The sequence below is a fragment of the Ovis canadensis genome, chromosome 14 (assembly GCF_042477335.2).
Source record: "Ovis canadensis isolate MfBH-ARS-UI-01 breed Bighorn chromosome 14, ARS-UI_OviCan_v2, whole genome shotgun sequence".
In the NCBI taxonomy this organism is placed as follows: Eukaryota; Metazoa; Chordata; class Mammalia; order Artiodactyla; family Bovidae; genus Ovis; species Ovis canadensis.
The window spans coordinates 52,250,343-52,264,731 of record NC_091258.1 but is presented as its reverse complement, the minus strand read 5'-3'; the positions used below and the strand labels follow the sequence as shown (position 1 = coordinate 52,264,731).

Sequence of the window (14,389 nt, the reverse complement as noted above, 5' to 3'; positions counted from 1 at the left end):
TTCTTCTTTGAGGGCACTGTCAAAAATATTCAGAGGCAACTGTTTAACTTCACAGCTGCCTGATATGGTAGGCAAACAACGGGCTCATGAAAAACCCTCACTGAGAAAGTCAGAAGTCTACAGGAGTTTTGAAAAGCTTCAACACAGTCCTGGGAATCTAATGATAGGAGGCCATGTGCATGCCCAGGGATGCTGGCATGCTTTTAAATGCTCAGGAATTAGCTGGTCAGGCCTCTACACTTCTGCTCCTGGAAGAACCCTGCAGCTCTCAGCAAGCAGGAAGTGAAGGCTCAGGCAGAGCTGTCAGCTACCTGGCTGCATGCTGAAGGCATGGCACAACATGTGTGCAAAACCCCTCAGCAAAGGCTGGGAGGCTTACTGGCTCAGGCCTTTAAAGAAGTCTCTGTCTAGTTATTAGCTGACCACTGAACTGACTGAGCAAGCACTTCAGTTTTCACATATGATAGAAATACAGATTTTACAGAATTAGTTCGAAACAGACACAGGACAGCAACAGACACTAAGGACAAGTGCTGGGGGAGAGGAAGGAGATCGGATCTTCAGAGTGGCCACGTTTCATTATTTAAAATGTCCGGTTTTCAACAGAAGATCACAAGACACGAAAGGAAACAAAGTGTCTCTCTCCCTCACACACACACACACACACCCCACACTCAACAGATTGTTACTGAGGAAGCCCAGACACTGGATTTACTAAAGATTTCAAATCGGCTGTTTTAAATATGTTCAGAGAAATAAGGGAAATCATGTTGAACTAACTAAAGGAAAGTAAATGAGCATGATGTCTTGCTAAATAGAGTATTAATGAAGATACAGAAATTATTATTATTATTGGTCGCACTGTGTGGCATGCAGGATCTTAATTCCTGATTAGGGATCAAACCCATGCCCCCTGCATTGGAAGTGTGGAGTCTTCCAATGAACCACCAGGGAAGTCCCCAGAGATTATTTTAACTAATTTTTTTTTAAGTTTTTTAAAATGTGAACCATTTTAAAAGTCTTTATTGAATTTTTTTTTTTACAATTTGCTTCTGTTTCATGTATTGGTTTTTTGACCATAAGGCATATGGGAGTCTTAGCTCTCTGACCAGGAATCAAACCGTTGCCCCCTACACTGGAAGTGTGGAGTCTTACCACTGGACCACCAGGGAAGTTCTCAGAAGTTATTTTTTTTTAAATAACCAAATAGAAAGAGTGCAACTGAAAAATACAGTAAGTGAAATGGAAAATTCACTAGAGGCTCAATAGCAGATGTGAGCTGGCAAGAGAAAGAAGATAGGTCAGACCTGAAGGTAGGTCAATTGAAATTGTCTTGGCCAAGGAACAGAAAGAAAAAAGAATGGAGAAAATGAACAGAGTCTCAGAGACAGGTAGCACATCATCATTTCTCAACAGTACCTAAAGGAAAACAGCTCCCTCTTTGAGACTGGCATGAAGACCCGGTCGCGCTCACAGTCTCCAAGGTTCTCGGCCAGCCAACAGTTGCAGAGGAAGTGCCATTTCCTTTTACCTGCTATGTCAGCGACAGTCACCTGGCTCACATACCTGCAGTGAAATGAAGACAGTCATGCTAGAGGGCGGCCTCAATCAACTGCTGTAATGAGCAGTGACCTTATGGAAACAACCTCAATGTCCATCGATGGCTGAATGGATAGAGAAAATGTGGTGTATATAACACATACAATGGAATATCATTCAGTTATTAAAAAAAGAATGAAATTTTGCCATTTGGGACATGAATAGATGGCATTACCCTAAGTGAAATAAGTCAGAGAGAGACAAAGACAGATATGATCTCACTTATATGTAAAGGCAAAGCAAAACAAAACACAAACAAAACCCCAAAACCTAGCTCACAGATTCAGAGAACAAATGAGTAGTTGTAGGGGCAGAGGGTGGGGGGTGGGTGGGTAGATGAGGTCAGGAGAGTCAAAAGGTACAGACGGCCAGTTATAAAACAAGCCAAGGGGATGTAACATACAGCATGGCGACTGTAGTTAATATATACGAAAACTGCCACAAGAGCAGATCTTAACTCTCACAACGAGAAAAAAATTCTCTAGGTATGGTGATGCTTGTTAACTAGACTTATGGTGATTATTTCACAATACATACAAACATCAAATCATTAGGTTGTAGACCTGAAGCAAATATAAAGTTGTATGTCAATCATACTGCAATAAAAATAATAAAACGAAAATCTTTTATGGACAGAGGGTGTCCAAGTAAACAGATTCTGCTTCATTGTAGGGGCAAGAGCCAAAGAAAGAAACTAGACCTGATCCCACTTTTCCCTCCCAACCTCTAAAGGAGTTCACGTACCAAATATCAGAACGCAGACTTCCATAACCTGGAACAGTCAGTGTGTGCTTCTGTTCCTTAAGATTTCTTCTCTCTACAAGTGACAGCGCCCCACCACCTTTGCAAATATCCCATCTGCCTTCATCTTTCATCACTAGGGTCTGCTGCTGCTGCTAAGTCACTTCAGTCGTGTCCGACTCTGTGCGACCCCCATAGACGGCAGCCCACCAGGCTCCGCCATCCCTGGGATTCTCCAGGCAAGAACACTGGAGTGGGTTGCCATTTCCTTCTCCAGTGCATAAAAGTGAAAAGTGAAAGTGAAGTCGCTCAGTCGTGTCCGACTCCTAGCGACCCCATGGACTGCAGCCCACCAGGCTCCTCCGTCCATGGGATTTGCCAGGCAAGAGTACTGTAGTGGGCTGCCATTGCCTTCTCCTCACTAGGGTCTTAGGGTGTGTAAATGGGGAGTGGGCTTTTATGTTTATATTAATTACTTGTCTTGTTTGGGTCTGCGGCTTCATCTTGGCTTCAGAGCAACAGGTCCTGAAACTTCATCCTCTTTTCAACCTGTTTTTTTTTACCATGTGTCTCTGTCTTCACCCCTGATTTCAACCATCAACCAATCTGTCCTGCAGAACCTCTGCCCTGCCTGTTTGACTTCATCTTGCACCTAGTTGGCTAATCTCCTTTACTGTAAGGATGCTACTTCTCCAAAAGTCTGTATGAAACCATTCAAATCTCTCAGGTCAAAATTCTTATTTCAGTTGGAAGTTATTTTCTGTGTGAGGAGCACAGATCGCTTTAAAGCTAAAATTATTTCTGGGACTCTCTTTTGAAGCAGTTAATAAAATCACAGGTGACTAAGTTGCATTTGATTTAAACTTAGCTACTTGTTAAAGCTTTCATTTAATAGCAAAGTATAAAAAAGAGAAAGTATTCATTTTCTGATTGGTAAGAAACTAGTCACCTGTTTTTTTCTCTGCTCTCCTTTCATATAGAAGAGAAACAGAGAATCTAATGTGTGTCAGAACAATCTAGTTGATACATTCACTATGATCAGTAGAAAGATACCGAAAGCATAGTCATTTCCTAAGAAAAAATGCTGGCAGTCTGCTTCTTATTGGGGGTGGATAGTTCTTTTGCCTCTCTGTGTTTTCCAAGTTTTTTGTACTCAAACATCTATTACTTTTGCAATTAAACAAAGAAAAGAAAATATTGACTAAAAAAATTCTTTGAAAGAGCCTTAATAACAAAGTCTAGAGGTGAACAGGTAACTCTTGAGAATTGTAACATATATTTATTGTTACAATATTGACTGTAATTATCAGTTATAACAAATATTTATTGAGTCCAACTATAATTTTGACACTGTAGGTGCTGTTGAGAATACAAACATGATTAAGTCAACATCTATATTCCCTGAGGAGCATAAAGTTATTATAAGTTAAAAAATATAAGACTCCATATAAAATTAGAATTGATATAAACCAGTGATAAAAGTAACAAAAATGGAAAATATCATATAGGTGTGAATTTCTTTATGTGCTGTGAATTCCTTCATGTGTTTCCTCAAAGAGAAATATCTATTTAAAAAATGTACTTCTAATAATTATAAGATATTGTTAAAACTTTGGGAAGTAACTAAAACTACCCTGAAGAAAAACTTAAAAATTCATAATCCTACTACCCAGGGATAACTATTGGTAATAATTTAGTGTATATAGCTCTAGACTTTCCCTTATAAACACACTTGAAAAAAAAATCAACTCTGTTGTGGTATAATTTATATCAGATAAAAGGCACCCATTTAAAGAATATAGTTCAGGGAATTTCCTGGCAGTTCAGTGGTTAGGACTCTGGGCTTTCACTGCCAAGGGCACAGTTTGATCCCTGGTTGAGGAACTAAGATCCTGCAAGCCATGGAGTGCGGCCAAACAATAAAAATAATAAAAAGTACTGTTCAATGCATTTTGGACAACTGTACACACCTGTGTAATAAGCACCACCATCACCACCCTGAAAAGTTCCCATGCACCCTTTTCCAGTCAGCCCTCCTCAGGCTCACCCTGCGCTCCAGGTGACCACTGGTATACTTCCTCTCTCCACAGGTTAATTTGCTTTTCATTAATTTCACATATTCTCGTGTGTCTGGCTTCTTTTGCTCAACATAATGCTTTCTGAGATTCACCTATGTTGCTGTATCAGTAGATTGTTCTTCTTTGTCAGGAGTCGTATTCCACCAAATGAAAATACTAACATTTGTTTATTCATTCAGCTGATGGACATTTGTGTTGTTTCCACTTTGAGGCTATTTTTCATAAAGCTGCTATGGAAGTATTTGTGTAAGACCTGGAGTGGACATACGTTTTCACTTATCTCGAGTAAATAACTAGGAGTGGAATTTCTGGGTCATAGGGTAAACATACGTTCAACCTTACAAGAAACTGCCAAATTGTTCTTCACCAAGGCTGTACTTTTCACATCCCACCAGCGGTGTGTGAGAGCTCTTAGCTGCTCCCCACCCTCACTCCACCTTTTAGTTTCAGTCATTCTAGCGGGTGTCTAGCGCTATCGCTGTGGTTTTAATTTGCATTTCCTGACAACTAATGATACCTAATGAGTATCTTTCAAGTGCTTATTATACCCTATTTACCTTTATAAGAGAAAGTGGAACAATAGTGTAACAGACTGCTCTGCAGATACCTGAACAGGATGTAGCGGCAGGAAAATCATCGGGCTGTCCTGGCCTTATGGTTGGTGTCTCTAGTCTGGCAGAGAAGGACTTTTTTAAAAACTTCTTTTTGGCCATGCCATGCAGTTTGTGTGATCTTAGTTCCCCAACCAGGAATTGAACCTAGACCCTTGGCAGTAAAAGTGTGGAGTCCTGACCCCAGGACTGCCAAGCAATTCCTGGGAAGGACTTCTTTTGCTAACAATTTTAGGCTGGACGCATATTCGTTTCAGGTGGGAAATATTCAGCAACTGACTTGTTTCTGGGTCAGTTCTCAAACCTGGGTCTGAGATCTTTGGGGCTTCCCCAGTGGCTCAATGGTAAAGAATCTGCCCACAAAGTAGAAGACCTGGGTTCCATCCCTGGGTCGGGAAGATCCCCTGGAGGAGGGAAAGTCAAGCCAGAATCCAAGGACAGAGGAGCCTGGTGGGCTACAGTTCATGGGTCCACGGGGTTGCAGAGCTGGATACGACGGAGTGACTAACAAACACACTGAGACCTTTGACTTCACTGCCTTCCTTTTTCCTAATCCCAACAAACCAATGATCTTCATCCTTAATTTTTATCATCTACTTTCTCCACTCACCCCTCATAATTCTCAGAGTGGCGCTGAAGGAAGATGTGGGAGCATCTGGGCCCAGCACAGGGCAGCTGCACACACTCATCACTGACCGTTTCTCTAACTCTTGAGGGACATCCCAACTGTAATTCCACTCCTTCCCCTCTCCTTAAGCTCTTCATTTTGACCCAAAATATATTCTCTATATAGTCATGTATTAAATTTACCCTTTAAAGATACTTTTTGTATTTAGAGATACTTTTAACTTATGGTACTTTGGGGCAATGTTTCATTGTTATTATTTTCTGTTCACAATAATGACAATATTTAATGGAAAAAAATCTGGGACTCCATTGGTGGTCCAGTGGTTGAGAATCTCCCTGCCAATGCACAGGACACAGGTTCGATCCCTGGTCTGGAAAGATCCCACACGCTGCAGGGCAGCTAAGCCCGTGCGCCACAACTACTAAGTCCACACTCTAAAGGCCATGAGCCACAAGAAGAGGGGCCACTGCAATGAGAAGCCTGCACACTGCAGCTGGGGAGTAGCCCCTGCTGACTGCAACAAAGATCCAGCACAGCCAAAATAAATAAAGGATTTAACAGATGCTTTTAAAAAAATCTGTCATTCTACCTCTCATAAAATATCTTAATTTTCAATATTTCTTTCCAGGTTTTCTTTTTTGTAGACAGCTTTGAAATGAAAATCTAACAGGGAATTCTCTGGTGGTCCAGTGGTTAAGACACGGCATGTCCCATGCAAAGGGCATGGGTTTGATCCCTGATCGGGAAACTAAGATCCCACATGCTGCATGGTGCAGTCTAGAAAATATTAAAAAAAAAAAAGAAGAAAAATAAATTAAAATCAAACAGTTATTTGTTACTATTTGATCCAAAACATTATAGCTATTTATTGTGATGCTGTGCAGGTATTTCCCCAGAATGCTGCAGAGAAGCAGCACATCAGCCCGATTCCGGTACTTACCAAGCAGGGCTGGCACCAGAATTGTCATGCCAGAGCCGCAGGCTGTGTAACTCCCCCAGAGAGGATGGAGTGCCCAGGAGGAAAACATCCAGTCCCCCGCGTTCAAAGACTGCCTTCTGGGAGTCACAAAGGTGGTGGGGCTGGCTCCGCCCCTCTGATCCATAAAGGGTGATGACTACCTAAACCAGGACAAAGAAAAGATATGGCAAGTTATAACCTGAGTCTCTGGATTTATCTCTAAGGGGAAAGATGAAGACAGAGAAAACTGTGCTTAGATGAAGTCCTGGGGCCTTAGACAAGCAGAGAGGGCTCTTCAAATGTACAATTTTTAAGTTTTTTTGCTGTACCCCATGGCATACGGGATCTTAGTTCCCCGACCAGGGATCGAACCCACGTCCCCTCAGTGGAAGCATGGAGTCTCAACCATTGGGTCGTCAGAGAAGGCCTAGACGGAGAGTTGAGAACCAGCACGACCGCCCTCCGGGACCTGTGTGAAGGATGACTGGGTGCCAGGATGTCAGCAAGGGTATCGGAGTGCAGCTCGCACGGCAGAGGGCGCCGAGCAGTGAGGGAGGAGCCGTCACTGCACTCACGCTGGCTGTCGTCGCGGCCCTTCTTCGATAGCCCGTGGAGACCGCGATAAGGTAGTGGAATTGAGAGCTGGGGTCATTATCAGCCAGGATGGTGACCTTCACCTGCAGGGAAAAGCAGAACCAAGGAAACCAGCAGGTCTTCACTCCTTACAGCCCAGCGAGAAGCGGGACGATACACTGCGGTGGCCTTGGAGACTCCGAGGAAAGCAAGGGTGAGATGGAGAAGATAAGACAGATAAGAAGACCTAAGTTAGGTGATAAAAGTGGGGGCTATGGGCTGAAAGTCCAGGGTTTATGTCACGAGAATGAAACAGCCACAAAATCAATTGATCGGGTCTTGGGCCTCTAAATCTCTCCACTTTCCACCCACCCAGAAAGGGTTATCAGCTAAGATACAAGACACCTAGCTAAATGTGAATTCCAGATAAATGATGAATAACTTGGGGTCATATTTATGCTAAATATGCATTCACTATTTGAAATTCAAATTTAGCTGCGTGCCTCGTATTTTTATTTACTAAAATCGGTAATTCCACACCCACAGCATATTTGCATATTCTAGAATTTCCACATGTAGGATAGCAAGGATGAGAAAGATACAGAACAGAAATTAGAAGGAAGCTGTCAAAGGAATTTTTTGTTTAAAAAAAAGATTCCGTACAGGTTCCTTACATATTGCAGTTACATTAAATTATAACTTTTTTGACTTATCCATAACTTTCATATCCAATGTATTAAGTGAGATAAATGTGTATTTGATTATAGTTAAGTTCTCTGTGTGTTTTCTTTTGGCTTATTCCTGACCTAAATGAATCATATGAGGATTCAACCTTGGCTAAAAGAAAAAAAAAAAAAATGGAGCAGAAGAGATAAGTCCCTGGGTCTTGAGACAGTAGATATGAAGAGAAATATTAAGAGAAGTCCCACTGGAATTTTTACTACCTGCTACCTGCCTCTTTTCAATAAAGGTATCTCTTTCTTCCTTCATCGTGTTCAACATACTCAAGACACTGCGGCAAAGCTTTCAGAATCAAAGTCTCATCACCTTCTGTGCGTCGGCCTGGTCCTTTCTCCAAGCCCACACGAATATGAGCATGTAGATTCCGACAAGGCTGGCCAGCAGGGATACCCCGACTGGGTTGCTGGTCACTCGAAGGAACAGCTCAGCCACGTCTTCCACATTCACCATCCGAGGCACAAGGAAGAAATCGCTGCCGAAGTAGGTCAGGTGGTTACAGAGACACTGTGTCCTTACCAGGGTGCTCTGCAGCCCAACCTGGAATGACAGTCAAGACGGTGACTCTGAGTGACCGGCATGCTAAGGAAGGGACACACGTAAGACATAAACACAGACACACAGATCTGGAAAAGAAGGTCTGGTGGCTCAGGCTCCGCTGGTGTTAATGTGATCTGGGACAACTGATGGGCACAGCAGCTTGGCAGCATTTAGTAAAACGGAAGAAGTACAAACTCCTTGGATCCTGAGATTCCAGTTTTGAATGCATAACCTGAGGACTCTGCACACGTGCACAAGGAAACATGAAAAAGGAGGTCTCTGTCAGCACTGGTTACAACTGGGAGAAGTCAGAACCACCTCTGTGTCTGCTAACAACAGAACAAACAAGTAAATAAGGAAGTAGGGGCCAACGAATGGACTACTATACAGCAGATAAAATGAATGGACTGAACCCGGATATATCAACCTGGATACATCAGTGCTGAGTGAACAAAGCCAGTTTAAAAGGATATAACAGTGTGACACCATTTACACAAAGACCTAGAGCGTGCAAACCATCACTCATGAATCCACCTTTACCAATCTTCCTCACTAGGCACTGTCCTACCCATTGCTAGTTACTATACTTGGGCTTGGTATGTAGATTATGCTCAATACATACTTGCTGAAAGAATGAATTTTTCATTGTTCAGTTGCTAAGTCACGTCCAACTCTTTGTGACCCCATGGACTGCAGCACACTATGCTTCCCTGTCCTTCACTATCTCCCAGAGTTTGCTCAAATTCGTGTCCATTCAGTCAGTGATGCTGTCTAACCATCTTATCCTTTGCTACTCTCTTCTCCTTTCGCCTTTAATCTTTTCCAGCATCAGAGTCTTTTCCAATGAACTGGCTCTTCTCATTATGTAGCCAAAGTACTGAAGTTTCAGCTTCAGTATCAATTCTTCCAGTGAATATTCAGAGTTGACTTCCTTTAGGATTGACTGGTTTGATCTCCTTGACAGACTCTCAAGAGTCTTCTCCAGCACCACAATTCTAAATCCATAGTTCTTTGGTGCTCAGCCTTTCTTATGGTCCAGCTCTCAAATCCGTACATGACTACTGGAAAAACCACAGCTTTGACTACACGGACCTTTGCCGGCAAAGTGATGTCTCTGCTTTTTAATATGCTGTCTAGGTTTGTCATAGCTTTCCTTCTAAGAAGCAAGCGTCTTTTAATTTCAAGGCTGTGGTCACTGTCCACAGTGATTTTAGAGCCCAAGAAAATAAAATCTGTCACTGCATATACCAAATTCCAGACAGTGGTTACCCTTTGATATGAGGGAAAAAATTAGTTATTTTCCAAGGAGTCAGTTCTTTGCACCAGGTGGCCAACGTATTGGAGCTTCAGCTTTAGCATCAGTCCTTCTAATGAATATTCAAGACTGGTTTCCTTTAGGATGGACTGGTTGGATCTCCTTGCAGTCCAAGGGACTCTCAAGAGTCTTCTCCAACACCACAGTTCAAAAGCATCAATTCTTTGGCACTCAGTGTTCTTTATAGCCCAACTCTCACATCCACACATGACTCCTGGAAAAACCATAGCTTTGACTAGATGGACCTTTGTTGGCAAAGTAATGTCTCTGCTTTTTAATATGCTGTCTAGGTTGGTCATAGCTTTTCTTCCAAGAAGCAACCATCTTTTAATTTCATGGCTGCAATCAGCATCTGCAGTGATTTTGGAGCCCCCAAAATAAAATCTCTGTTTCCATCGTTTCCCCATCTATTTGCCATGAAGTGATGGGACTGGATGCCATGATCTTAGTTCTTTGAAAAGTCGACTTTTAAGCAACTTTTTCACTTTCCGCTTTCACCTTCATCAAGAGGCTGTTTAGTTCTTCTTTGCTTTCTGCCATAAGGGTGGTGTCATCTGCGTATCTGAGGTTACTGATATTTCTCCTGGCAATCCTGATTCCAGCTTGTACTTCATATAGCCTGGCATTTCGCATGATGAGGGCATATCAGCTATTAAACTATAACTGATACTACACTTGATCTTAGCCAAAAGACAGTGAAGTGACAAAAGCTCTTTTTTGCAAAACGAAGTCAGCCTCATTTACTCACCGCATATTTAGTACTTGCAGAATTGATCAACTTCCATGTACCTTGCCTTATTTTGTGTACCTTGTCAGATTTACCATGGACTAATGTTTGGGCAAGAACTGACAAGTCTAAAGCACAAATCTAAAGACTTCCCTGGTAGTAGAGTGGGTAAGAATCTGCCCGCCAATGCAGGGGACACGGGTTCAATCCCTGGTCCAGGAAGATCTCACATGCTACAGAGCAGCTAAGCCCTTATGCCACAAATACTGAGCCTACGTGCTCAACTCCTGAAGCCCATGCAGCTAGAGCCTGTAATTCCCGACAGGAGAAGCCACCACAATGAGAAGTCTGTACACTGCAGTGAAGAGCGGCCCTCTCTCCCTGCAACTAGAGAAAGCCCGTGTGCAGCAATGAAGACCCAGTGACATAAGGAAAAAAGAAGAAAAAGTCTAAAGCACAAGCTTGCTCAGAAGGGACATGCTCTCCCAGCCCACCACACACACCTGCCCCTTTTATCTAGGCTGATTTATCTCCCTTCCGATGCTTTTTCTTTCTGGGCCATCCCAAACGAGGCGACAGGGGCCCTGAGTTTATTGCCAGCTGAAATGGAAGAGAGGCAGGACTGGGCAGCTTCTACCTAAGCAGACATTTCTCCAAAGACATTCCGATGACCAGGAGACACATGAGAAGACGCTCAACATCACTGATTGTTGCTGTTTAGTCTCTAAATTGTGTCCGACTCTTTTGTGACCCTATAGACTGTAGCCTGCCAGGCTTCTCTGTACATGGGACTTGCCAGGCAATACTGGAGTGGGTTGCCACTTCTTTCTCCAGGGGATCTTCCCGACCCAGGGATCTGAGCCTGTGTCTCCTGCACTGGCAGGCGGATTCTTTACCATCTGAGCCACCAGGAAAGCCCCACTAATTATTAGAGAAATGCAAATCAAAGCTGCAATAAGGTGTCACCTCACCGGTGAGAATGGCCATCATCAAAACATATACAAACAATAAACGCTGGTGAGGATGTGGAGGAAGAGGAACCCTCATACACTTCTGGTGGGAATGTAAGCTGATACAGCCACTGTGAAGAGCAGTACAGAGGTTCCTTAAAAAACTAAGACTAGAACTACCATATGACCCAGCAATCTCACTCCTGGACATATACCCTGAGAAAACCATATTTCAAAAGGACACACGTACACCAGTGTTTATTGCAGCACTGTTTACAATAGCCAGGGCATGGAAACAACCTAATGTCCAAAGACAGATGAATGGAAAAGACGACACGCTACATATATACCATGGATATTACTCAGCCATGAAGAGGAACAAAACTGGTTCATTTGTAGAGATGTGGATGGACCTAGAGTCTATCATACAGAGTGAAGTTAATCAGAAAGAAAAAAACAAATATCACATATTAACACATGTATGTGGAATCTAGAAAAATGGGACTGATTAATTTATTTCCAGGGCAGGACTAGAGATGCGGATGTAGAGAATGGACGTGTGGGCACAGGGGGCGAAGGGGGCAAATTGGGAGATTAGGACTGACATACATATGCCTCCAGGGAAGATACCGGAAGAGGGCATGGCAACCCACTCCAGTATTCTTGCCTAAGGAGACTGGCAGGCTATAGTCCACTGGGTCGCAAAGAGCTGGGCATGACTGAAGCAACTTAATACATGCACACTCCCATGTGTGAAACAGATAGCTAGCGGGAACCTGCTGTGAAGCACAGAAGCTCAGGCTTAGTGCTCTGTGATGAACTGGAGAGCGGGGAGGGAGGGGATATGTGTATATGGTTGATTCGCTTTGTTGTACAGCAGAAACCAACACATACTGTAAAGCAATCATATTTCACTGAAAACAATATGAAAAAAAAGAGGTGGGCGGCTTCTGACCTGGCATCCACTGCTCTTCCACATGCTGTTGAGGCTGTCCCAGAAATAGCACTGAGTGACGGCAGTGACCACCGAGAGCAGGGTGGGCGTCTGCCGAGCGCCCTCCATGCTTTTATCCAACACGGCTGTGATGTAGTAGGTGCCGACCCCATACCGCAGTTTCTCTGGCCTCAGCACCCATGTGTATTCCTCATCTGAGGACAAACAAGAGTGCTTAGCTGCCTTTCAAAGAGGAGAAAGATTCCATCAGAACCTTTCTTCAGAAGGGTCTATTATTGTTATTATTTTACAAATGGGGAAATGAGAAGCCTCATGTCACAAATGGTTTTAAAGAAAATGACCGGTGATATAACCTGAGGTTCAGGATGACTCCTGTTCCATTAAAAAAAAAATCATGTGTTTTTGAAGATTTCGGTCTAAGGAATTAGAATGTATTATGAGTTTTAGAAAAATGAAATAATCACACATCAAAATGATAACAAGAGAACCTTGGTAACAAGAGAAACCCAAGGGTGATACAGGGGCAGGCAAAGAGCAGTTCCAGTTCCTGGTCTGCACACTGGAGGCTGGGTTTCGGGCCCAGCTTTGTCACCAGCTGGCCGCTAAGGGCCAAGGCAGTCACCCAGTCGCCCTAGTTTTCTCATCTTTCAAACACGAAATCTGAACCGAAGGATCTCCAGGATCCCTTCCAGTTTCTGAGGACATGATATTATTACCAAGATCAGCAAGGAGGACAGAGTACATGTTCGGAATCAGAAAGAGCCTGCCGGTGATGCAGACACAATTTGTAGCTGGCCAGCCAGCAGTGAGAGGCACTGGCTCAGCAGCCCTGTTTAACAGGAAGAGTCACTTGAAAAGTGACGACAAGAGCGCTGGTAAAACTGGCGAAATCCAGGTAAGATCAATGCACTGGGTCAGTGTCACTTCCCGGTGGTGACACTGAGCCGTGGCTCTGCAGGATGTAATCATCAGGGGAAAGTGGGCAGCAGGCGCGTAAGATCTCTGGGTTTTATTTTTTATAACTGCATGTGAATGATCTCAGTCGCATTTTGTTATCTCAAAATAAAAAGTTAAAACAACAACAACATGCGTTCTAAAGCTCCTGGCATCCGGCTGGGGCTTACCTTTCTGCGACACCCTCTCCTTCGGCAGGCGGAAGTGGGTGTGGTTGGGCTGGTGCTGGAAGCCCAGGTAGAGTGTCAGTGACAGGGGGCCTTCAGGCTCTACGCACACTATCAGGGACTTCTCCAGGGAGGTGACGTTCACGGTGATAGTAAAGTGGTCTGTGCTCATGTTGAGGCTGGTGGGGTGGGTTTCCATGCTCGCATTTCTCCAGAGCATGATCTAGAATAAGAGACAGTTCATTAATCTCTCCAAGTTTAAGAGGGTTAGTCCATGGCTGCTTTTCAGACTCCTTCTTCGTGATAATGGAATAGAACCTGCTAGGTCTTCCTCTGTGAATGCTGGCAGGTAACACGGTGCCAGGGATATACAAGAAAGTATATAGTCTTAGACCTAAAACACTTTCTCCCAAGTGTGAGGGAGGTCTCTCTGTAGAAGTTCCTAAGTGATGATGTGAATAACAAAACAACGGCATGCCCATAAATCTAAAATGATTTCCTTCAGTTGCTGCAAATTCCCATCCTATTCTCCAGGAATTCCAATTTCCTTCTTTTTTATTCCTTAATAATCAAGTCATACCTCAATATCCTCCATTAAGTCATGGACTTGGAGCAATTTATGATTAGAGCTTAGTAACACACTCCCGACGCTTCCAACAATCTTCTTCTTGTCAAAATCTCTGAAGGGATTGAAAGCCAGTCCTGTTACCTAGAGACAAGAACATTTCAGTTTCCTCAACTGCCCACAAATTTATAAATAACACTCTTGTAGGTAATACGGGATCGGATATCAAAGTAAATGTCGGGATTTCCCCTTGCTAGCATTGGAAATGAAATATTTCTCATTATAACATT

At 43.3% G+C, this 14,389-nt stretch overlaps 1 protein-coding gene across 1 annotated transcript in view; it reads right to left on the bottom strand.

Annotated features, from left to right (window-relative positions):
• PKD1L3 (polycystin 1 like 3, transient receptor potential channel interacting) overlaps nt 1-14,389 on the bottom strand; it is a 90,831-nt gene that overhangs the window by 51,173 nt on the left and 25,269 nt on the right. Inside the window, 7 exon segments of the mRNA XM_069550256.1 lie at nt 1,420-1,566; nt 6,598-6,776; nt 7,191-7,292; nt 8,236-8,466; nt 12,414-12,607; nt 13,538-13,757; nt 14,115-14,243. Coding sequence (XP_069406357.1) covers nt 1,420-1,566; nt 6,598-6,776; nt 7,191-7,292; nt 8,236-8,466; nt 12,414-12,607; nt 13,538-13,757; nt 14,115-14,243 — 1,202 coding nt within the window.